Source organism: Aethalodelphis obliquidens, unplaced genomic scaffold (genome assembly GCF_003676395.1).
Source record: "Aethalodelphis obliquidens isolate GAN/ISIS:26980383/991018 unplaced genomic scaffold, ASM367639v1 scaffold70, whole genome shotgun sequence".
In the NCBI taxonomy this organism is placed as follows: domain Eukaryota; kingdom Metazoa; phylum Chordata; class Mammalia; order Artiodactyla; family Delphinidae; genus Aethalodelphis; species Aethalodelphis obliquidens.
In genome coordinates this window covers 9,313,784-9,340,429 of record NW_020838014.1, presented here as the reverse complement: position 1 = coordinate 9,340,429, position 26,646 = coordinate 9,313,784, and the positions used below count along the sequence as shown (strand labels likewise).

At 38.7% G+C, this 26,646-nt stretch overlaps 1 protein-coding gene across 2 annotated transcripts in view; it reads left to right on the top strand.

Annotated features, from left to right (window-relative positions):
* RNF115 (ring finger protein 115) overlaps positions 1–26,646 on the top strand; it is a 60,316-nt gene that overhangs the window by 24,625 nt on the left and 9,045 nt on the right. For both annotated transcript variants that reach the window (XM_027090994.1, XM_027090995.1), the window contains exon 4: positions 7,081–7,292. In XM_027090994.1, the coding sequence (XP_026946795.1) occupies positions 7,081–7,292 (212 nt within the window). The remainder of the gene's footprint in view (positions 1–7,080; positions 7,293–26,646) is intronic.

Sequence of the window (26,646 nt, the reverse complement as noted above, 5' to 3'; positions counted from 1 at the left end):
GTATTCAATAAGAAACCCATAAAACCCTAAGCTTCTCTCCTTTATCCTCTGAAAATCATCTTAAGACCTGTAGCTCCCAGGTTTTTAAAAAAATTTTTTTGGACTTGCTGCTCAGCTTGCTGGATCTTAGTTCCTCAACCAGGGATTGAACCTGGGCCCTGGCAGTGAAAGCGCCAAGTCCTAACCACTGGACCGCCAGGGAATTCCCAGCTCCCCAGATTTTTCCGTTGTTAGCTTTATAGTCAAGAAACTTAATGAAATTTTTGGGTAACAGTCCTGTTTTATTAAGGTATTTTCTTTTACTTATGGTCTGTGGTACTTCTTTTTTTTTTTTTTTTTTTTTGCGATACGCGGGCCTCTCCCTGTTGTGGCCTCTCCCGTTGCGGAGCACAGGCTTCGGACGCGCAGGCTCTGCGGCCATGGCTCACAGGCCCAGCCGCTCCGCGGCATGTGGGATCTTCCCAGACTGGGGCACGAACCCGAGTCCCCTGCATTGGCAGGCGTACTGTCAACCACCGCGCCACCAGGGAAGCCCCTGTGGTACTTCTTAATATCCAGCATTCAGCTTTTTGCTTAACTCTGAACTGCCTTGGTACATGGGTTGATTAGTGTGATTCAAGACAGATTATGTCTTTGAACTCCCACTTTCTTATTTTGGTGGATGGAAAAATATTACTTAAAATTGATTCTGCTAACCAGGCCTGGAAGCCTTTCCGGTTTTAGTAATTTTTTTCCTTGTGTATGCTATTCCTGATTACACAGATTTTCACTTACTGGTTATGCATATGCATCAGAAGAGACTTCATCTGATTTTCCTTAAGTGTTAGTTCTCTTTTAGGAGGTGGAAATACATTGGTCTGTCAGTTTTATAGATATGACTCACCAGGAGGAGATGCATTCAGAAGAAAAATAAATATATATAGTCAGTTTCCTAACTTCAGTAATGCTAAATCTGACACTGACTGCATGAGTTATCCTTCAGGTGTTGAAGTAATTTTGCTTAGTCATAGCCTGTGACTTCATGTTCTTAAGGGTTTGTAGCAAGGGCATGATTATGCCCAGTTTTCCCTTGTCATCATGCCTGAATATTTCAGTTTTCTCCTTTTTAAACGATATTTTGCACTTAAAAAATAGAAAAAAAAAGTATTTTCTTTTAATACTGTAGAAGTTGTCAGGGATTTAAAAAAATCATCTAAGAAGTATATGTTTAGTGCACTTCCAGCACTCTGCTAGAAGTAGGAGCAAGAAGCAAATGTTATGGTTGCCTTGCCAGCAAGGAACTTATAATTTATTTGAGGAACAAGTGCAAACATATGAAACAGATATGAAAACAAGTGTGTACAGAGAGTATAATAAACTTATTATGGGGATGTAACAAGTACAGTAGAAGGGAGAGATTAGGTGGGCTGCAGTCTTTGGGAAGACTAAAATCTTTAGGAAAGAGGTCAAATGACATAGTGATATGCACAGATCCAGACTGCCTGAGTTTAAACCCTGGGTCTACTGCTTACTGACTAGGTAACCTGGGCAGAATTACTTAGAATTTCTCTGTGCCTCTGTGTTCTCCTTTATAAGTTGGGGAAAATAATAATACCTACCTCAGAGGGTTGTCATGAGGATTAGGTGAGTTGATACATGCCAGGTGTGTGGGCCAGTGTGCCTGCCATATAGTGAGCGCTTAATAAATTTTAGCCATTATTAAGACTTCATGGAGAAGGTAAAACTCCTTCATGGAGAAGGTAAAACAAGGCTTCAAGTACTAGAGCCTTAAAGGGTATGTGGAATTTAGATAAGCAAAGAGGTGAGAAATGCTATCTCAAGATAGTATTCATAGGCCATAAGGTCTTATACCCATGTCCCTGGAGGAAAAACTTAGAAAGAAAATTATGTGTGGAGAGGGCTTCCCTGGTGGCACAGTAGTTAAGAATCCGCCTGCCAATGCAGGGGACATGGGTTCGAGCCCTGGTCCAGGAAGATCCCACATGCCGCAGAGCAACTAAGCCCGTGCGCTACAACTACCGAGCCTGCGCTCTAGAGCCCGTGAGCCACAACTACTGAGTCCGTGTGCCACAACTACTGAAGCCCGCGCGCCTATAGCCTGTGGTCTGTAACAAGAGAAGCCACCGCAATAAGAAGCCTACGCACCGCAACGAAGAGTAGCTCTCACTCACCGCAACTAGAAAAAGTCCATGCGCAGCAATGAAGACCCAATGCAGCCAAAAATCAGTCAATCAATCAATCAGTCAGTCAATAAAAAGAAAATTATGTGTGGAAACGAAAGCTATTTTTCTTTTCTATATTTCAGTTGGTAATTTCAGCAAAGCCTTATGCTCAATTTTGCTCTGTTTTTCTTCAGCCAGAGTTGCTTGTACAATGAAGAGGTTATTTTCTTAATTAGCATTTACTAATAGCTGAATTCTTAAAATACTAGATATATCAGAAGAGGCTTAGTCCAAGCAAAATTTCTCATATAATTGGTATTGATTTTTTTTTCTGAATTGGGTCTGGGGTGGGGGAGATAGGGAGGGTGTATGAGGATGGAGGAGTGTTGCCAGTTAAATGGGAACTATGAGTGATGTGTGAGGGTCAGTGGAGAGTGAATCTAGAAATGTTGCTAGCAGTTTGTATAGAGAGAGGACATAGCTATACTGAGGTTCCTGTTGATAACCTGGGGAATGGAGCCCATGGCTATCTGAGGGGTTTCATTGACTACTTGAAAGCTTCTGACCATGACCTGGTGCCAGTGAGACATCTGATCGGAAGGTCTCAACTTACCTCAGTTTTATCACTTCAGTGCAAGAGCGGCTGTAGCTGCTGCCTCAGATTAGCAGAAAATAAGATAGATGGCTTTCTAAAAAAAGAACTCCCAGGTGTGCAAGAAGGCAGGGTACTCTGAGCAGTCTGATTTATATTTATTTAAATAAAGTTTGTTTTGCTACATATGCAACATTACAATGGGCAATAAAAAAGGTATTAAAAAGCATCTGGAGTCCCGCTCTACTAAGAGCCCCCTTTCTCCATACATTTCCTTTCAGGTTTTGTCTTGAGGCATAGATACTGAAAAATATTGTAACAACATTAAGAAGACTTTTTAAAAATGAAAAATCTTCCATATTCTCATTACCTTATTTTTACTTTATTTATTTATTTATTTTTAATACTTTCCATTTCTCACATTCATGCTTCATAACTTTTCAGATATAATCATAGGATATACTGTATTGTATTTCTGATTTTTAAAATTTACTTAGGATTATGTCATAAATCTTTTTTCTTATCTCTTCATAGTTATAAGAATTATATATTTTATGACTTCATATTATTTCATGCCTGTGCTATATTAAACTGTTATCCTGTGTTAAAACCTGTCTGGTTATATGTGATGGTTGATAATTGATCATACCTCTTCCCTCCATCTGAGCGTCCAGAACATACTGAGAAATAAAACATAGACGCCAGGCAGATGGAAATAAAGATTTAGTTTTTATTCAGCCAAATGGAGAGCACAGTTGATCTGTGGCCAAATGAACATCCTAAGTCTGCACAGGATGACCCACTTGAGAATTAGAGGCTGCTGAGCAGGCACAAATACTCAGAACCACTTCTTTTGCATTTATGCAGCCTCCTTATAAATGAACTCCATCCATTGGAGAAATGCGAATTAGCAGAACTTTTGCTAATTAGCAAAAACTTTTGCCACTCACCAATCAGATGCATCACTCCTCTGGTAGGGAGGAGTAATGAGGAATGAATGAAGAGGTCAGAGGTGAACATGAAAGCTCTGATTCCTCCCTCCTCCCCTTTGGGTTTAGTAATTTAAGTCTATAGTTAGCAGGGGATTGGGACTAGTACCTCTGGTAGTTAGGGGAGGAGATCAGTAGGCTTTGAGGGCAGTTTTACTTCCACCTTCATGAAGGTTCTCTCCATTACCAGCTCATGCTCTTTTGTGTGTGCTCCTGGGACCTGTGGAGAAAGCTCTGAAATAATCAAGAACAACATAAAGTTAAATTAAATTGAACTACAATAAATAAAAGTGTTGATATTCTACTGTTTTTGACCTACAAAGATGGTAATTTTAAATGATTAAACCTAGTGAAAAGAAGTTAAAGATTTCAAACCTTTAACTTTCCTTTACCAAGTAAATCATCCTTTACCTGTTTGCTGTTCTTCCCAGTCTCAGCCAGAGGGCTTGTACTCAAATGCCAGGTAGAGTTTGGGTTCTTTGAGCAGCTGCAGCCTGGATGGGATCTTAAAGGTTGAATTAACTCAACCAAATCTTTCATCTGTCTCACTTTTTAGTATGAAGGGTTAAAATAGCTCATTTCACAGTGCTGCCTACTTCACATCCAGTCCATTTGGAAATATCAAGTAAAACTCCTGAGCTCTTCAACAGTTGTTCAAAGAATAACTATGTTTATGTCATTCGTGACTAAGTTCACACCAGTAATACTGTTGCCAAGCAAAGACCATAACATAAACTCAATGGTAGCTGAAGGAAGAAGAGTGAAACAGAAAACAGTCTTGGTGTCAGCCTTGCCAGTTTTTTGTTCAGTGACTGCCAGTTGACCAGAGTCCATAGCCTCTAAATTTAAACTCATTTGGGAAAAGGTGCCTTTCAAGAGATTGTTTATGGCAGAGTGTTTACATTTTGGGGGGGTGGGTGGGCATTGGACATCGTATTTTTTTCTTTGTGAATGACATTTGAATACTCTATTTTTATAAAATTTAGGAATTTGCCATAGTCACCCATAGCCTTTTATAAAAAAGTTTATTTTTGGCTGCGTTGGGTCTTCGTTGCTGTGCGTGGGCTTTCTCTAGTGGCTGCGAGCGGAGGCTACTCTTGGTGGCAGTGCGCGGGCTTCTCATTGCTGTGGCTTCTCTTGTTGCGGAGCATGGGCTCTAGGTGTGTGCGGGCTTCAGGAGTTGTGGCACGTGGGCTCAGTAGTTGTGGCTCGCGGGCTCTAGTGTGTAGGCTCAGTAGTTGTGGCACACGGGCTTAGTTGCTTTGCAGCCTGAGGGATCTTCCTGGACCAGGTCTTGAACCCGGGTCCCCTGCATTGGCAGGCGGATTCTCAACCACCATGCCACCAGGGAAACCCCTCACCCATAGTCTTGAGATTTGTTCTGAGAGTCCTTTCTTTCCCAGCCAGCATATTATAAACCTCTTAATTTCCTTTTATTTTTGAGCCTTATATTCCAGGCATCCGTGAGCTGATTTGAGGATGAGCACTGTTTTTATTTTTCTTTCAATATCCACTGCTCCTGGTAGTCATTCTAGTGCTTCTTATTCTTTTTAAAAAACTATTCTAATTTTCCTTAATTTATTGAACAAATAAATTTATTTTCTAGAGACCCAATGTAGCCAAAAATAAAATGAATAAATAAATAAATTTATTTAAAAAAAAAACTTGTATCCAGGCTATGTAGAGACCTTTTAAAATGGAATAATGAGAAAACAACCCAGTTTCAGAAAATGGCAAAAGATTTGAACAATCTACTTCACCAAAGAAGATATATAGATGGCAAAAAAAAAAAAATGCTCAACATCATTAGTCATTAGGGAATTGCAAACTAAAACCACAATGAGGGGATTCTTTGGTGGTCCAGTGGTCAGGACTCTGCTTCCACTGCAGAGGGCATGGGTTCAGTCCCTGGTTGGGGAACTAATATCCCACATGCCGCGTGGCATGGCCAAAAAATAAAAACCACCAAAATGAAATACCACTATACCACTTACAGCATGGTTAAAATTTAAGACTGACAATATTAACTTTTGGTGAGGCTATGGAGCAACTGAAATTGAATGTAAAAATGGTACAACCACTTTAGAAAACAGGCTAGCTGTTTTTTAAAAAAGATAAAAATACATCAGCCATATGATTCAGCCATTCCACTCCTCTAAGATATGTACATAATTGTTCATAGCAACTATTTGTAATAATAAAAAATTAGAAACAACCCAAATGCCTGTCAACAGGTGGATGGATAAACAGATAAATAAAATTTAAATTATTTCAGATGTAATTTTTTTTTTTCCATTTACTCTTTGTTTAGTGATTCCTTGGCCAAACCCAACAAACACTACCCCCACCAAGACCCTTTTAGTAAAAAGTGTGTACAATAGAATAGTCTTATCAGGCATTCTTACACTGCTTTGTCACAGCTTTGCCACAGCTTTCTGATGAACCTTCTATAAGTTAAGTATTTTATAGACACGTGTCTTCACTTTGTGGTGATGCTGCCTTTTTTTTTAACAAGTGTATAAATACATCCATTTTGTTTAATCTTTATTCTATGGTGGAAATGTGGATGTCATTGTTACAAAACACAAGGTTGTAATGTTGATCTAGATGGTTGACTATGCTTAGGACAGAAGTTCATGATCACCTTTGGCTCAAGTTTTTATTTTTAGTATGGGAAACTGGTCAGAGGCATGTGGATCTGAGCTCAGTGTTAAGGTCCAGACATTGGCTTGTTTCTTTTTTTGTTTTTAAATTAATTAATTTATTTTTGGCAGCGTTGGGTCTTCATTGCTGCGTTGCGGGCTTTATCTAGTTGCGGTGAGCGGCAGCTACTCTTTGTTGCAGTGCGCGGGCTTCTCATTGCAGTGGCTTCTCTTGTTGCGCAGCACGGGCTCTAGGCACACGGGCTTCAGTAGTTGCAGCACGCAGGCTCAGTAGTTGTGGCTCGCGGGCTCTAGAGTGCAGGCTCAGTAGTTGTGGCTCCTGGGCTTAGTTGCTCCGTGGCATGTGGGATCTTCCCAGAGCAGGGCTCGAACCCGTGTCCCCTGCGTTTGCAGGCGGATTCTTAACCACTGCGCCACCAGGGAAGTCCTGGCTTGTTTCTATATGAAGGAAGTAGTTTCTTGGTATATAAATTTTTTCCCCTGTGCATATACTTGAAAGACTTCTCTTTTCTCCTCCATGAAATTGGAGAAGCATACATTTCTTTAATTCGGAACTGCTGAATTTTGAAGTGTTAAAAGTTAATCCTCTCTTTTTTCAGTATTTCTTCTTCCTGTTTCCTCTTTCTCCTTTTCTTAAAACCAGTAACATGTGCTTTATTTCTGGTTTTTACTAGTTCTGGGACCATTTGGACCCCACGATGTTTTTCCAAGATTTTAGACCCTTTCTAAGTAGCAGTCTACTGGACCAAGATAATAGAGCCAATGAGAGGGGTCACCAAACTCACACTGACTTCTGGGGACCAAGTCGGCCGCCACGGCTGTCAGTGACTCAAAGATACAGATCTCGAGGAAGTACTCGTCCTGATAGATCCCCTGCTTTTGAAAGGTGAGTGCAAAGTTGTTATTTAAGTTCTTTTAAAGGGTAGTTTCAATGAAGGACATATTGACATAACCTAATCTTTATAAGGTTTTCATACTTATTACCTTTGTGGACAAGATGGGGATATATATACAGAATGAAAATGAAGCTAAATTGAGTGTCTATACTCAACTAGTATAATTTACTGATGATAAACTGACGGATGATAAAACTAATGATATAGGTCTCTGGTTAATATTTTTATTAATATTTCAGATTAATATATCAGTGATATGTTTGTCAAAACTTCAGAAGATACTGAAAGGGATAGCAGATATATTGGATGACATTAGGATTCAAAAAGACCTCAATAGATTAGGGCAATGGACTTAATATGAAATTTAATAATGATATAGTCTTCTGCAAAACATTCATGCAACAAATATTTATTGAGTGTCTTTTATGCTGGGACACTTGTACTGGATACTGGGGATATAATGGTAAGCAAAACAGATGGTGCTACTTGATCTCATGGATCCCTTTTAGTAGGAATAATAAACACTGATTTTTCTAAGTGTTTGCTGTATGCATAGGATTGTGCTTCATGCTTTTTCTCTTATCTCATTTAATCCATATAAAATGGTAGGTATTGTTGCTATTCTCATTTTATATAAGAATAAACAAAGACTCAGAGAAGTAAGGTAACTTGGATCAATGGTGAATCTAGGACTTGAACCCAGGGATATATGCATCTTGTGCTGCACTGAGATAGCAGCTGCTAGCCACATGCGGTTATATCAATTTAAATTAATTAAAAGTTCAAAAGACTCAAAATTCCTCAGTCACACTCACCACTTTTCAAGTGCTCAGTAGCCACAGATATCGAGTAGACACCATATTTCACAGCACAGGTTATAAACATTTCCATCATCTCAGAAAGTCCTATTGGACACTGCTGTTCTAGAGTCTACACTCCCCTCCCCTCCACACACCTAGATTTTACTATTAATATTTTACTATACTTATGTTATCACATATCTATCCATTGATTTGTCCATTAGTTCGTCTTATATTTTGTAAATTTCAAAGTTAGTTGCAGACAGTCTTTCTTAGGACAATTATAGGCTATGGGAAGTCTGATTTAATGGGATTGTCTAGGACAAAAGCCAATGATATCTTAGACTTTTAATAACTTACGGTGCTCAGAGGTAAATCCATCATTTCCTGTGCCATTTAAACTGTATCTGTATTACTTTCCCTTTACTACCTGGCTTGGACCCTGTTGTTGAACTCCTCAACTACAGTTTATCTAAACTTTTACATCCTGTGCTTTTTCTCCCACCCGCTAAACTGCCAGTCAGTGCTGTGGTCCACTTTTCCATGCTCCTTTACTTGGCAATGGATAAGTACTGCTGGAGGAAAATCATATAAATGTGCCCACTGGTGCCCCTGCAGCTGGTAAAGGGCATTTAATCTCCATTAAACTGTCAGTGCTTTTAATTTGCATTTCCCTCTGCAAATATTTTGAACGATCACTACATTTCAGTCTCTGAATTTCCTATCTAGTAGATGATTCTCAGCAGCTTATTTGTATTCTTCATTATAAAAATTAGGACTTTAGGCATGAACTCCCCAAATCCCTGTGCCCAATTTCTTTGACATCAGTATTTATTTTTCCTTCCAGTCTCCTGAGATGAGGTATCCTTTCTTTTTTCCAAAGCAACTCCATCAGCCCATGTACCTATTTCTTTTGGGATTTTGTTTCATTCATTTTCTTCTCCCTGTTCTCTTTTCCCCCTTTACTGCTCCCTGCCCCGTCCCCTTATACCTCTCCCTCCTCCTTTAGCTCTGTGGTTTTCAATTTTGGCTATACATTAGTGTCACTGAGGATATTTTTTAGAATACAGATACCTGGGCCATACCCCCAGGGATTCTGATTTAATTATTCTGGGTGAGGTCCAAGCATTTGTAATTTTTAAAAGCTCCTTCGGTTATTCTGATTGTAGCCAGCGTTGAGAACCACTGCTTTAGTTACTGCCTAATCTTATTTCCTTCCCCTTTGAATAAGATTTCTTAAGGGGAGCCTATGTTTATTTTATGTACTTTCTCATCTCTTATTATGCTTCTGCTCCTATAGTCTGGCCCTTTTTTCACTAAAATCCCTGGTGACCTTCTATTCTGGTTACATACCCAGTGGATACTTTAAAAATTTTTATCTCATGGGTCCCATTCACTGAATTCAACATTTTTGGTCTTTTTCTTCCCTCTAGAAATTCTCTACTTCTGTGACTTCCATGATAGTATATTTTCTTGACTTACTTATTTTCTGACTTCTCCTTCTTGTGGATAGTATTTCTGTATATTTGTTTTCCTAAGGTGTTTCCTTCATTTTGGTTTTCTTCTTACCCTTCAACAAGGTTTCTTAACTTTGGGACTGTTGACATTTTGGCTGGATAATTTTGTTCTGTAGGGCTCTCCTGTATGTTGTAGGATGTTTAGCAGCATCCCTGGCCTCTACCTACTACATGCAGTAACCAACCCCCCCTCCCCCAAAGTTATGACAACCAAAAATGTCTCCAGATATTGCCAGATGTTCCCCTGGGGGAGCAAAATTGTCTCTGGTTGAGAATACTGCTCTGTAAGCGTTTTCTGGCCATTATTAGGTTCTCTCACAGTTCTAATAATTACCTGTATACAAACACTCCCAAATCTATATTTCTTTTTGACTTTTCTCCCTAATTTAAGATTTGAATGTATAACCTCTTGTTAGACATTTCTATTTGGATGTTCCATAGGTACTACAAACTCACAAAAATGGAAACCAAACTCTTTTCTTCCAGACCTGATCCTTTTTCTTTATTTCTGATTTTGATTGGAAGTACCACTCTCTACCTAGGCATTAATCTAGAATCTTTTCTTTGTCTCATCCAGCTCATATACACATCCAATCAAACATTAAGTCTTTCTGATTTTTTTTCCTATTTCTCAACTCCCATTTTGTCCAGCCATTTTCCCCCTAGTTCATATCTACATCTTTTCTTGTTTGCCTGCACTATTGCATTAGCCTCCTTCAAAGCTTTATCATTCTTAAATTTACTCCCATATTACCCTTGCAGGATTATGTGCCTCAGTGTTCAGATCTGTATCACTTCCTGCCTTAAAATCCGTTGTCATGGGGTCTATAACTTCATATACAAGGCCCTCTTTATAGAGGTTTTGAACTCTCCCGACTTCTGTAGCCTTGTTTCTGGTCACTTCTTGCTTTTTTTTTATTCTACCAATACGAAACTTGTAGTTTTCTACATATGCCATACTGTTTCATGCTTCTATATGTTTTCTTAATCTGTTTTCTTTGGCAGAAGTACCTCTACTGCTTTTTTAACCCAATTAATCAGTCCTTCGCTGAATTTAGGAAGCCTCCCATGACCCCCAGGACTGTATCAAACGCTCTTCTTTTGTGCTTCCCCAAAGCACCTTATGCATTCTTCTATTCATACTTCTAACTACACAAATTGAAGTTATTTTAATACTAGGTAGCATTCATGAAGAATACATACTGTGCCAGGCTTGACATTCATTAGCCCATTTAATGTTCCCAGTAACCCTATGAGGTAGGTATTATTGAGGAAAATTGAGATTCTGCCTTAGTAGAGCCTCTGTTAGTTATCTATTATTGCATAACAGGTTACTCTAAAACTTGGTGACTTAAAACAGTAATAATCATGTATTCTCTCTCACCGTTTCTTTGGGTCAGTAGTTTGGATAGGCTATGGGGAAATAGTTTGTCTTTGCTGTATGATGTCTGGGACCACAGCTAGAAGACTTAAAGCTGAAGACTTGACTGGAATTTGCAGGCTTATTTGCTTACATGTCTGGTGGTTAATGCTTGCTTGTGGCTGGGGGTCTAGTTCGTGCTGCCAGCTGGAAAACCCACACATGACCTTCCTTAGTTTGAAGAGTCAAGACAAGTTTTTTGTTTTTTGGGGTTTTTGCAAGATGTCCATTAATTTGGATTTGTCTGGTTGTTTCTTCATTCAGATTAAATATCTGAGCAAGAATACAAAATAAATGATGTATCCTTCTCGGTGTATCACAACAGAGGGTGCACATGATGTCAGCTTCACTCATGGGTGATGTTAAGTTTGACCATTTGGTTAAGGCAGTGCCTGCCAAATTTTTCTTATAAAGGTGCCCTTTCTCTTTTGTAATTAATATATAATCTGGGGTGATACTTGGAGATTGAGTAAATATCTGGTTCTCTAATAGCTTTTTACCTAATGATATTAGACTCCATTGATGATTCTTGCCTGAATTATTACTATAATGGCTATACAATAATGATTTTCTATTTCTTTGATTCTTTCTACAGCTATTAGACAATCTGTTGTTAAAAAAAAAAAAAGTTTTTCTCTCTCCCTGCCCTACCTTATCTGTCTACTTATTTTAGCCCAGACTCATGCATTTTGTTTTAATCATTATTCATTTTGATGATCAAATAATCTCAGTTTGGCCAGAGAAATTGGATCTAAGCATTTTAGGTAGCAGCCCTTGTTCACAGCCCTTAAATTAATAAGAGAGTTGGGACATCTAAGTAAAGTGATCATCCTGTGTTTCTCTGATTATTAGCTGATAATTTCTTGCCAGTTGGACAAATGGAGCTTCTGCTGCGTTTGCTTTAATGGAAATAAAATCTTTCAAGAAGATTTTTTTTTTAGTTGTCAAATAAGAACAGGGAGATTTACCCTAATTTGTCAGTTCTACTGTTTGAATGCTTAAAAACAATATGAATGCGGTTAGGCAGCCATATGTCCTGTCTGCAATCTGCTAGAGACGTAGGTGACTAGCATTTACCAAATGCCTAGGATTTTTTAGGCACTAGGCTGTATACACTCTTCTCACAGAGCCGTTGAGCTGGGCCATGTACAGTTAAAGAAGACAGGGGTCAAATTTTAAAAAATTTAAAAATTTTTCCTCAAAAATTCCTTGCCAGACTAATAAAATATCAATGTGAAGATATTAGCTTGAATCAGTTCTCCTTGGTTGCTTTGCCTTTTCATACCATGGGAAATTGTGGTCTGTTCTGCTACTACATTGTCTCTTTAACTGATAGTAAGAGTGGGAGAAAGACATGAGCTTCCTTTTCTCACATGTCCTTTACTGATAATCATATTACCTTAGTAACATGCAAGCAACAAATAACCTGATTTAATGATGGCTCAAACAAGCTTTTTTTTTTCTTACACATAACAAGTCTGTAGGTAGGTCACAGCAAATTAGTTCAGTGTGTCAACCGTGTTAGGGTTGGATCTCTGTGATTCTCTTGGTCTTTCCCTCATGCTTACTGCCTTAGGACTTCAGGCAGGAAGAAAGGGGAAAGGGATAGCACCAGTTTATTTGTCCCATATTTTGAAGGAAAGGAAAATCTTTTTCACTGCTCCACTTCCACCTCTTCACTTCCTGCCTGGAAAATTCTATTCCCTGGGCACTTTGTCACATGCTCCCCACACTCAGCTGTAAAGAAAGCTAGGAGAGCATGGATTTAGCTTTTCTGTCCTTTGTAGTAGGAGGTGGCAAGGGAGAAGGCTGTTGAGAATGGATTGGGGTCAGCCTGTCAGTGTCTGCTAATTAGCTATTTTATTAGCTACTTCAGCTAATAGAATAAGTGGCATGTTATTTCATTATTTTATATTAAACGATGTTATAGCAATCTTCTGAAGATTTTAATCCTATTGCTTGTAAAATATATTAACCATGGGCACCCCTCCCTGACCCCTTTTTTGTGGATGTCATGAACTCAGTGATTTTGGCTCTAAATCAGTGTTTTCTGCGTTTTAGTCATTTAAGTACTGTATTGATGAATTTTTTCCTCTCTGTCATCATCATTATTATTATTTAATGTTTTCTTTAAATGGACCTACGTTTTTTTTTTTACCTGTGTTACCAAACTCAGGTTCAGCTGCTTGCCTTTCAAAAGCCAGTACTTGAGAGACCAGTGTTGGTAGGAAGGGAAAGGTTGCTTTATTTAGGAGGCTGGCAACCTGGGGAGAAGGCAGACTTGTGTTCAAAGGTCAACTCTCCTGCTTCTGATCAGGGGGCAAGAGCTTTGAAAGGGGAGTTTCAGGGCTGTATAGGTGGAGGGAGGGGCCTATGTGCAGAACAGCACAGTCAGCTCCAACAGTCATCTTGAAGTTGGTCATGTGGTGATCTGATCAGCATCATGATTGTTTTAAGCACAGTTAATCTTCAGTTCCAGGGTTGGTTTATTCCCATTTCCTTGAGGCCAGTTCTCAGAATTGTTAAGATGGAGCAGCTTATGTCATGGCTACAGTCTGGTCATCATGTAGTTAACTTCTTCCACCTGGTATGGGTTTCAGTATCTGCAAAACAGCTCAAAAGCTATGGCTCAGAATATTATCTGTAGCCCTTGAAGAGGAACTAAAGGTCCTTGACTTTGTTTAACGACTAAACTATTGTTTGGTTTTGTTTGACTGCTTTCCTTTGCTTCTGTATTTTCCCATTTCTCTGATTAATTTTATTCTAAAGTTTTTCTAGAGACAAGAGACAGGCAGAGGACATGGTGGGGTCTGTCCCAGGAAGGCCCCATAGGGTCCTTCTGTTACACTTATTTATATGTGCTGTGAAAAGAAACTTCACAGTATTATCTGTGTAAACATTATTGACTGTATAGTCATTAGCTGTTTGTTTGGTTTTTTTTTTTTCCACTTAAGTAGAGACTACTTCCTGCTGTAGGATCAGAAAATGTCAGATATTATATTTTCATTCTAAGTACACACTTAGGAAGAAAATAGCCAACCATTAGAGATGTGTAAAAATGGATTTTGCTGTGTTTATATGGAAAATAAAAAATCCAATTTACGTACCCGTTTATACCTGTTGTAGTTTTTTCTCACTGCTCCACGGGGGTAGGGACAATATCTAATTAGATATCTTTATTATCTAATTTTCTTCACATAGCAGGATATTTTGTCGAACTTTCCATGTCGTTACTTATAGACCTGCCAGATCTGTCGCATTTAAACACATGAATAGAATTCCATCTTATGAATGTCTGGTAATTAATTTAGACAATTCCCTAATGATGAACATTGGAGAGCTTTTAGATTTTCTTTTTTCATCATTATAAACTATAGTGCATTGAACACTCCTCCTTATTTATATATTTTTGTATGTCTATGAGAATCTATCTTTCCGTATTTTTAATTCTTTTTTTCTCTGTACTTCATTTTGGGTATTTTCTATTGACCCACCTTCAGTATCATTAGTCTTATCTTCTGCTGTTTTTGATCTACTGTTAAACCTATCAAAGGAATTCCTTATTTCAGATATGATGATTTTCATTTCTAAAATTTCAATTTGATTGCTGTATGGATTCAGATTCTTTGGTGATATTCTCCATCTTTATTTGAACATACTAGTCATAGTTAATTTAAAGCCCTTTTTTGGTAACTTCAGTATCTGGATCACCTCTGTGTCTATTTTTTTTTTAACATCTTTATTGGAGTATAATTGCTTTACAATAGTGTGTTAGTTTCTGCTTTATAACAAAGTGAATCAGCTATACATATACATATATCCCCATATCTCCTCCCTTTTGCCTCTCCCTCCCACCCTCCCTACCCCACCCCTCTAGGTGGTCACAAAGCACCCAGCTGATCTCCCTGTGCTATGCGGCTGCTTCCCACTAGCTATCTATTTTACATTTGATAGTGTGTATATGTCCATGCCACTCTCTTCGTCCCAGCTTACCCTTCCCACTCCCCATGTCCTCAAGTCCATTCTCTACGTCTGCATCTTTATTCCTGTCCTGCCCCTAGGTTCTTCAGAACCTTTTTTTTTTTTTTTTTTTTTTAGATTCCATATATATGTGTTAGCATACTGTATTTGTTTTTCTGTTTCTGACTCACTTCACTCTGTATGACAGACTCTAGGTCCATCCACCTCACTACAAATAACTCAATTTTGTTTCATTTTATGGCTGAGTAATATTCCATTGTATATATGTGCTGCATCTTCTTTATCCATTCATCTGTCGATAGACACTTAGGTTGCTTCCATGTCCTGGCTATTGTAAATAGAGCTGCAATGAACATTGTGGTACATGACTCTTTTTGAATTATGGTTTTCTCAGGGTATATGCCCAGTAGTGGGATTGCTGGGTCATATGGTAGTTCTATTTTTATTTTTTTAAGGAACCTCCATACTGTTCTCCATAGTGGCTGTATCAATTTACATTCCCACTAACAGTGCAAGAGGGTTCCCTTTTCTCCAGATCCTCTCCAGCATTTATTGTTTGTAGATTTTTTGGTGATGGCCATTCTGACTGGTGTGAGGTGATACTTCATTGTAGTTTTGATTTGCAACGAAGAGTAGCCACCGCTCGCCACTCGCTGCAACTAGAGAAAGCCCGTGCACAGCAACGAAGACCCAATGCAGCCATAAATAAATAAATTAATTAATTAATTCAGTATATATTAAAACCAAGTTGGAAATACTTTGTGTAGAATGGAGTTGAGTTTAGGCTCAGTTAATTATAGACAGATGTTCCCCAAGTGAACGTCCAGGCAGGATGTTTAAAAATTATGCATGCTGGAGGACAGTTCCTTTTTGGTCCTGGCTTTCCTCCCATTTCTTTGCAGGGTGACTAGCACTGCTCTTTCCTTGCTACTAAATACAAATGGTACTACCCTATTTACTGTAACTAGCAAAACCATCTCCTTGGATTCCTAAGTTGCTGTGTAGGGACAATATTAAGAACCACGGATGTAAATTAGATGTTCTTAGATGGATCTAGGTGGTCAATCAGTATGTTATCTTCATCTGTCTCTCTCTTTGTTGGCATCATTATTAGATAGGTCTCCTGTGTAAAATGAAAGGTAGCTGATGGTAGTTCCAAGTTTATGAGAACATTAGAGCATTCATCCCAGAGGATATGTGCATCTATCAACTCCCAGGGAGGATCTCTGGCTTGGCTTGTGTTTTGTGCCCACACGTCTGGTGGTGAGTGTATTATTCTTGTGTATTTTTTGAGTTAAGGGTCTGTCCCCTCTCATTTATTGAATAATCCACCTGATTCGAAATGTTACTTTTGTTATATATAGAGTTTCATATTCATCTCTATCTGGATTCTCTGTTATGGTCTGATCTTTATTTGTGTACTCCTGTGCCTATGTCTTACTGATTTACTTTCTATAATTTTATAGTATGATTTGATAGTAGTAGTGAAAGTCCACTTCGTTATTGTTCCTTTGCAAAAATTTTTGGATGCTTCTCTTACATTTACTCTTTCAAATGAATTTTAAATGCAATTTGTCAATCTCTGACCTCTCTCCCATCCCATTGGGATTTTGATTGGAAGTTCATATTAATTTGGGGACAGTTGGTACTTTTTATAATATTGAAACTTCTCATCTAGGCCCATGGCTCATATCTCAATTTGTTTGGTTCTTTTTTTATGTTATTCAGTAAAGTTTTATGGTTTCACTTAATTTTAAACTGATTATTAGATAGATTGTTACCCAGCCCCGTGCTACTTAATTGAATTCTCTTATTAGCTCTAATAGTTTTTCATTTTGTTCTCTAAGGTTTCTAGATTAGCAGGTGTATCAATTGATTGATACAAATATTGCTTGTATTTTTCCCCTATGTTTATGCCTCATTATTTTTTCTTATCTGTTGCATTAACTATATTATCAAAACAAAGTTCTCTAAGTGTAGCCATCTTTATCTTCTTCCTGACTTAAATGAGAGTGAATTAGTGTTTCTTTATTAAGCATATTCACTTTTGGTTCCTAATATGGTTCCTATCACATTAAGAAAGGTTTATTTTATTCCTAATTTATTATGAGCTTTTAATTGAGGATGACTAGTGATTTTATCAAATGACCTTTGCAGTCCTATGAAAATGACCCTTATAGTTTTTCTTCTTTAAACAATTAATGCATTATATTAACTAATTGATTTTATCACGTTGAACCAACAGTTTGAATTCAACAGTCTTCGAATAAAAACTACTTTGTCAAGGAGTGTTAATCTTTTAATACACTGTTGGAGTTGATTTCTTCCTAATCTTTTTTAGGATTTTTGCATTGATTCATAAGGGAGCTGGTAATTTTCTTGTGTTATCTTTATCAAGTTTGGGTATCACGGTTGTATTAGTTTGATAAAATGAACTGGGAAATCTTGCTTTGTTCTTAGGCTTGGGAATAGTTTAAATAAGGAATTACCTATTCCTTAAAGGTTTGGTAAAAGTTACCTGTAATTTCATCTGGACCTAGAATCTTTTGGGGGACCAGATCTGTTACAACCTTTTCAGTTACTTCTAGGGTTAATGGTCTAGGGTGGAATTTCGTTTGTTTTTGTATTCCCAGCTTCTAGGTAGTGTCTGTTTTATAGTGGACATTGTATATACTTGTGTTGAATGAATGATTAATTGTAATTATGTTGCTAAGAGGTATGTATGGAACATATGAATTAGTAGTTATAATAGCTAAGAGTTTGTACCACGTACTAGTCTAAGTGCTTTTCAGGTATTTATTTAATCTTCACTATAACTCTCTGGAGAAGTTACTGTGAATATCTCTGTTCTACAGTAGAAACTGAGGCACAGAGAGGTTAGGTAAATTGCCTAAGGGTATGAAGCCAGTTAAATATTGGAGCCAGGATATGGCAAAAATGATGATATTTGTATTTGGTGGGATTATGAATGTTTCAAAATAATTGAAAAATTTTAACAGTATCTTATAGTCTTCCCAATTAAAAAAAAAAAGAATTAAGCATTTTCCTAACTTTCTCAGAAATTTTTCTTCCAAGAGACACATACTAGTGTGTCAGTAAGTAGAACTTGGGAAGTTTTAAATTCAGTTTATTTTCTCTTTTCTTTCACGTAAGTGTAAATGGAACACAACACATCTTTGGGGCATATTACTACTCTGCCTGATTAGCAGGTCTACTCAGATTGTTCTGCATGATTGTTATTACTTTGCAGTAGTTGTCATTATAATGTCACCCAGTGTTTTGAAAACACTTTACAATTTCGCATTTTATAGGGTTTTTTTATTGATTAAATCCTGGCTTGGCTTCTTCCTGATAACAGTTTGTCCTGTTGATTTGAGAAGTAGTATAACTTTTTATCCTGCTCGTCGGGTTCTCAGCTAGTGGTTTCCATGGGCTACATCTCAGCCTTCTGATCATTCCACCCATTTTACTGTAGACAGAGTACTTTGTCATTTAAGAAATCAGATGTCAGAGATTAGCCTTTGTTATTATTAACTGTTAATTATTATTGTTATTAGTTATTATTATTAATTATTAATTGTTATTATTAATGTGCTCCTCACACAAATTTAAGGAGCTCTCCTGAAATGAGATGTATTTTCTTTGGCCTTTTCATTGACATGAGTGAAGCCTTTTTTGCTCATATAAAGAAGGGTAAGTCTTCAATTGTTCATCCATTCTGCAAATATTTATTGAGTGTGCCTAAAGTCCTCTAATCTGCAGCTTTCAAATGATAGTCTATCTGGGTGTAATCAGGTCATCTTATCTAACCTTAAATAATTATCTGACCTGTGCCAGAAGAGTAATTTATTAATTTACAACTCGGGGAATTCTACTTCAGTGACTGGAAAACTCATTGCTGCTTATTAGCTTAATAATGTCTTTGAATTTCCTAGATATCAAGAAATCAAAAGCAATCAGATGGTTGCTTGGTGTGTATAGAGTCAGCAAAGGAAATTGCATAGTCTTTTGGAGAAATTTCATTTGGATTGTGATAAGCCTAAGGAATTATTCATATTTCATCTTTTTTTAAAAAATTAATTTTATCTTTGATTGCATTGGGTCTTCATTGCTGTGTGCAGGCTTTCTTTAGTTGTGGCGAGCAGGGGCTACTCTTCGTTGTGGTACGCAGGCTTCTCATTGTGGTGGCTTGTCTTGTTGCAGAGCATGGGCTCTAGGTGCGCGGGCTTCAATAGTTGTGGCACGTGGGCTCAATGGTTGTGGCTCATGGGCTCTAGAGCTCAAGCTCAGTAGTTGTGGCACATGGGCTTAGTTACTCCACGGCATGTGGGATCTTCCTGGACCAGGGCTCGAACTCGTGTCCCCTGCATTGGCAGGTGGATTCTTAACCACTGCACCACCAGGGAAGTCCTCATATTTCATCTTAATGATTTTTTTTTTAGGATAGAAAAGTATTTATGTTTTTCATTTGTTCCTTTGCTTTGTATTAGATCAACACTAATACATTCGTATTTTCCTGGCTTCATAGAGATTACCACCCTTTAGTTTGCACTTATTACATTAAAACCTATCTTTTGTTTCAGTATGGTACTCTTTTTTTTGTTTGTTTGTTTTTGGCGGTATGCGAGCCTCTCACTGTTGTGGCCTCTCTCGTTGTGGAGTACAGGCTCCGGACACGCAGGCTCAGCGGCCATGGCTCACGGGCCTAGCCGCTCCGCGGCATGTGGGATCCTTCTGGACCGAGGCATGAACCTGTGTCCCCTGCATCGCCAGGCAGACTCTCAACTACTGCGCCACCAGGGAAGCCCATCAGTGTGGTACTCTTAACATTTAAGGTTTCCTTCCTTAAGAATATGTTTTCCTGAATTTAACCCTAGGTTCTGGGACTTAACATTTTCTGACCACTGATCACAACTCAGATTTTGAGAAATGACTTCTTTTCGGTTGTTAACTTTTTTTGTTGCTATTTAAAAGTAATAGGTTTGTTTTGTTTTTTGGCATGGATTAAAAAAGCATTACCCAGAAATAGCCACAGTTATTATACCTTGATACATAATTATGTAGACCTTTTCCCATATATATATGAGATATCTACATCTATATAATTGAAATGGAATCATACTATACCTATTTTATAATCTCCTTTTTTTATCTTAATAGATTATATATGTCTTTCAATGTCCATCTGATTGGACCCCATCTTGGGGTCTCTTAAGTCATTCAGTAAACATTTGTGTATTACTATGCCAGGTGCTATTCAGGATGTTGGGCATACAGTAGTGAACAAAACAGTAAAAAATGATTGCCCTTGTGGAATTTACGTAGTAATGGGGGATGACAGACAAGCAAAATAAATTAAATCGATAGAACGTTAAGCAGTAGTAAATGCTTTGGGGAAAAAAAGGCAGGGAAGGGAGTTAGGGAGTGTGGGAGAAGTGATGTTTCAAAAAGTATAGTCAGCAAAGGCCTTGTTGAGAAGGTTTTTGAATAGACATAAAGGAAGTGAGGGAATGAGCCAAGAATGTGCCAACAGGAGAGTCTAGTGTGGAGCAGAGTAAGAGAGGGGAATAGTAGGAGATGAGGTCACAGAGCAGTTGTTGGGGCTGGGGCTGGGAAGCTGAGTATGAGATCATGTAGAGACTGGTAGCCTGTTATACAGGCTTTTATTCTGAGTGCAGTGGAAATCCAGTAGGAAGTTTAGGGCGGAAGAATGACATGGTCTAACTTATGTCTTAAAATGATCATTCTAACTGCTATGTTGATAATAGAATGGCCAGGGCTATGTGTGTGTACAAGAGGCACAGGGGCAAAGATAGAAGCAGAGAAACTATTTAAGAGGCTGTTGCATTAATCTAAGTTAGAGATACTAGCGGCTTGGATGAGGGTTAGTGCAAAAAAATGGTTGGATTCTAGATAAAGTTTGATAATGGGCATGATAGGATTTGCTGGCAGATTGGATATGAGGTATAACAGAAAGAAGAGTTAAGGATGACAAAAAGGTTTTTGGTCTGAACAACTCGAAAAGTGGAGCCACCATCAGCTGAAATGTGGGATACTAGGGGGAACAGGTTTGGGGGAGAAGATCTAAGAGTTCAGTTTTGGACATAACAGGGTTGAGGTGCTTACTACACATTCAAGTGGTGATGTTGAGTAGGCAGAGGTCTTGGCTAGAGATAAAATCTGGAAGTTGTTGCCTCTTTATGATACTTAAAATTATAAACCTGGATGAAATTGCCAAAAGAGTCAAGATAGAAAATAGAAGAGCTCAGAGAATTGAGCTCTGGGCCCTCATTGATTAGAAGTTTGGAAGATAGGAGGAATAAGTAGAGGAGTCTGAGAAGGGAGCTAGGAGGAAAACCTAGAGAGATTACAGCTTTGGAGACTACGTGAATACTCTTATCTGGTCTTAGCATACCCCTCCAGACCCTGTGGATTGATTTTTCTCTTCTGTGGGTTGCTAAAATTAGATACATACACCTCTTCCCCTACCCCTTTTAGCTACCTAGTACTTTAACAAGAAAAAGTTTTTGTTTAAAAAAAAATTCAGCGTAAATACTGTATGTATCAAGTGAAGATAATCTCCTAACAACAGCTCATACACTTACTGGGGTCACCCTGAGTGGTCTCTCTCTGTCACTGCTGAGGTGGAACCAACATCTCATTTCCAGAGGGTAAGCAGCCGATAAAGGGGAAATCAGCAGCTGATCCATTGAGATGTCCCTGGCAATTCCAAGTATTTGTATAGGGTCAGCTTTAGAGCTTCAAGGAACTAGGCTCTCTCTCAAACTTGATTATTACCATTTACTTATTGGTTAGTTCAAGCATGTGATAAACTGTTCTTCTAATTAGTCATCCCTCAGTATCCATCGGGAGCATTGGTTTCAGGACCCCCCACCCCCACCCCCGCGGATACCAAAATCTGAGGATTCTTACCCCTGATATAAAATGGTGTAGTGTTTGCAAACAACCTATGTACATCCTCCTGTATACTTTAAATCATCTTTAGAATACTTGTAACACTTAATACAATGCTATGTAAATAGTTATAAATACAATGTAAATGCTATATAAATAGTTGGTGGTGCATGGCAAATTTAAGTTCTGCTTTTTGGAACTTTCTGGAGATTTTTTCCCCCCCCAATATTTTCAGTCTTTGGTTGGTTAAGTTCGTAGATGCAGAACCCGTGGATACAGAGGGCTGATGTACAGCATACCCCATTTTATTGCACTTCACTTTATCGCACCTAGCAGATAGTGCGTTTTTTACAAATTGAAGGTTTGTGACAACCCTGCGTCTAGAAAGTCTGTCGGTGCCATTTTTCCAACTGCATTTGCTCACTTCATGTCTCTGTGTCACATTTTCATAATTCTTGTAATATTTTAAACTTTTTCATTGTATTTGTTATGGTGAGCTGTGATCAGTGATCTTTGATGTTACTACTGCAACTTCCTGAAGGTTCAGATGATGGTTAGCATTTTTAGCAATAAAGTATTTTTAAATTAAGGTTATGTACAATGTTTTAGACATAATGCTATTGCACACTTAGTAGACTACAGTATAGTGTAAACATAACTTTTATATGCACTGGGAAACCAAAAAATTTGTTTATTGCAGTGGTCTGGAACCAAACCTGTGATATCTCTGAGGTATATCTGTACTAGCAAGCAGGGAGGGTATATTAGTTACTTATTGCTGTGTAAACAGGTTATCGCAGAATTTAGTAGCTTATAACAACAGACATTTATCATCTCACAGTTTCTGAGGGTCAGGAATTTTGGAGCAGCTTAGCTAGGTGTTTTTGGTAACGGTTTTCATGAGGTTATAATCAAAATGTCTGCTGTGGCTGCAGTCATCTGAACCCTGAACTGGGGCCGGAAGATCCACTTCCCAGATGGGTCAACTAACATTGCTGTTGGCAGGACGCCTCAGTTCCTCACTGTGTGGACTTCTCCATAGGACTTCTTTGGTGTCTTCATGACTTGGCAGCTGGCTTCCCCTGGAGTAAGTGATCCAAGAGAGAGAAAGGAAGAAGGGAAAAACCATAAAGCCTTTTTATATCCTGATCTTGGAAGCCAGACACTGTCCTTCCAGCCACACTTTATCTGTAAGAAGTGAGTCACTAAGTCCAGTCCACATTCAAGGGGAGGAGAATTAAGCTCTGCCTCTTAAAGGGGAGGAGTATTAAAGAATTTGTGGACATATTTGAAAACTACCACAGTTTAACCTTTGGCCAGAAATTACTTATATTTCTCCCATGTGCAAAATACATTCACCTCCTCCCAATACCCACCAAAAGTCTTGTCCCTGTACAGCATCAACTTGAAATCCAGGTGGTTGTCATTTACTTAAGTCCAAGTGTGGATGAGGCTCTTTGCGTGTAGTTCCTCAGACATAATTCCTTTTGATGTGGAGATCTATAAACCAAAGAGGCAAGTTTTCTACCCCTCATATATACCCAACATATAGTGATGGGACAGGCGTATAATAAAGAGGTATAGAGATTTCTGTTTAAAAAGGGAGAAGATGAAAGGCACAAAGAAGTCACTGATGCGTAGCTATTTTAATGTTTGTCTGGATAAGTGTTGGACGTTCCTTGATTAGGACTTAGTTCTACTTCTACCCAGGAATGCTTCTCTGTAGCTCTTGTTTCCTCCTTCCTGGCTCTTGATTCCACCCTATGAGTCATTCTTTTCCATAAAAAGTAGTCCAGATTTGCAACTTCATAGTTTTCTTAGCCTGCTTCTTGCCAGTAGAATTTTGAGGGCCCAGAGGGTCGCTTTTCATTTTGTACTGCCTCTGTACCTTTCAGTTTAAGCTGGCAGTGTTTCTTTTTACTATTATTGAGATTCATGCCATTAACAAAACTTATGTCCACAAATCTTTTTTATATAATCTCTTTTTTACCTTGGGCTTCTGCTGGGATTGCTGAAGGACAATACTTGTAGTGGGATAGAATTATATCCCCCCCACCCCCAAAGAAATGTTCAAGTCCTAACTTCCAGTACCTGTGAATGTGACCTTATTTGGAAATAAAATCTTTTATACATGTAATCAAAATAAGATGAGATCATATTGGGTTAGAGTGGCCCCTAATCCAATGGTGTTTTTATAAGAAGAGAGAAATTTGGATACAGAAGACACAGAGAAGAAAGTCGTTTGACGACCGAGGCAGAGATTGGAATAATGTGTCTCCAAGCTAAGAAACAGCAAGGATTGCTGGAAACCACCAGAAGCTGGGAGAGAGGCATGGAATAGATTCTCTCTTAGAGACTCCAGAAGAAACTAACCCTAACAGCATCTCAGTTTCAGATTTCTGACTTCCAAAACTGTGAGAGAATAAATTCCTGTTGTTTTAAGCTACCCAGTTTGTGGGAATTTGTTACGGCAGCCCTAGGAAACTAATACAACACATTTAAGCTTCTTAGAAGCTCAGTTGTTTAATTGAATAGCTCTCTAGGCACTATGTGAACTTTCTGAGGTCTTTTCTTTTTTTTTTAAATTTATTTATTTTTGGCTGCATTGGGTCTTCGTTGCTGCGCACGGGCTTTCTCTAGTTGCGGCAAGTGGGGGCTACTCTTCGTTGCCGTGTGCAGGCTTCTCAGTGCAGTGGCTTCTCTTGTTGCGGAGCACAGGCTCTAGGCACACGGGCTTCAGTAGTCGTGGCGTGTGGGCTCAGTAGTTGTGGCTTGCGGTCTCTAGAGCACAGGCTCAGTGGTTGTGGCGCACAGGCTTAGTTGCTCCGCGGCATGTGGATCTTCCCGGACCAGGGATCGAACCCGTGTTCCCTGCATTGGCAGGCGGATTCTCAACCACTGCGCCACCAGGGAAACCCCTCTTTCTGAGGTCTTAACAAAGAATTTTTATAGCCACACTCTTGGCTTCCTCTTTAACCATTTTCTTGGCAATGCCCATGATTTGATCTTTGCTCAGAAACCATTTCTTTTTTTTTAAAGCCGTTTCTTAATTTTAGTATCATTTGCCATCTGGAGAGGCCAGGAATTTTCAGAATTATCTAGTCTTAACTCCTTTTTAACTATTCTTCCTTTAATTTATTCCTCTTCTCTTGCATTTTAAAATGTTTTTTATTTGTTTTTAGTGGTACGCGGGCCTCTCACTGTTGTGGCCTCTCCCGTTGTGGAGCACAGGCTCCGGACGCACAGGCTCAGCAGCCATGGCTCACGGGCCTAGCCGCTCCGCGGCATGTGGGATCTTCCCAGACCGGGGCACGAACCCGTGTCCCCTGCGTCGGCAGGCGGACTCTCAACCACTGCGCCACCAGGGAAGCCCTTCTCTTGCATTTTAATGCAGCAAGAAGAAGTCAAAAGGAACCTTCAACACTCTGGAAATCTTGTTAGCTACATTATCACCCCATTCATGAGCCACAACTTCTACTTTCCATGTTATGTCAGGCAACAGCTTTTGTCACTACATAACAAGGATCCCTTTCCCTCCCATTTCCAAAAAGATTTTTCTCACTTTCCCTTAAGTACTCACCTATAACTTCCTCAAACGCCATCATGCTTCTACAATTTCTTAAAGGCTCTTCAAACTTTTACTCACTCTGTCCTCAAAGTCCTTCCAACTCTGCCCTCTGCTGTGTTCCAAAGCTACTCCCACATTTTAGGTTTTTGTTACAGCAGTACTCACTTCTAGGTATCAAAATCTGTATTAGTTATCTATTGCTGTATAACAAATTACCCCAGAACTTAGAGGCTTAAACAACAGATATTTATTATCTCATAGGTTCAGTGGGCCAGGAATTTGGGAGCAGCTTAGCTGGGTGGCTCTGGCCCAGGGTCTCATGAGCTTACAGTCAAGACATTGGCCATTGCTGTAGTTATCTGAAGAATCAACTGGGAGTTACTCAACGTCTGGCAGGTTTGTTCTGGCTCTTGTCAGGAGGCCTCAGTTCTTTACCATGTGGGCCTTTGCACAGGACTGCTTGATATGGCACTGTCCCAGAGAAAGTAATCCAAGAGAGGCTGCAAGGAGGAAGCCACAGTGCCTTTTATGAACTAGCCTTGGAAGTCACAGTTATCCCACCATATTCTATTGTTAAGAAGTAAGTCACAGTATGGTACTGGCATAAAAACAGACACCTAAATCAATGGAATAGAATAGAGGGTCCAGAAATAAACCTTTGCATATATGGTCAATTAATTTATGACAAAGGAGCCAAGATTATACAGTGGAGAAAGGACAGTCTCTTTAATAAACGGTGTTGGGAAAACTGGACAGCCACAGGCAAAAGAATGAAACTGGACCACTGTCTTACAGTATACACAAAAATTAACTCAAAATGGATTAAAGACTTGAACATAAGACCTGAAACCATAAAATCCCTATAAGAAAACAGGCAGTAAACTCTAAGACATCAGTCTTGGTCATGATTTTTTTGGATGACTCCAAAAGCAGAGGCAACAAAAGTAAAAATGAACAAGTGGGACTACATCAAACCATAAAAAGTTTCTGCATGGCAAAGGAAATCAAAATGAAAAGGAAACCTACTGAATGGGAGGAGATATTTGCAAATGCTGTATCCAACAAGCAGTTAATATCCAAAATATACAAAGAACTCATGCAACTCAACAGCAACAAAAACAAACAACCCAATTTAAAAATGTG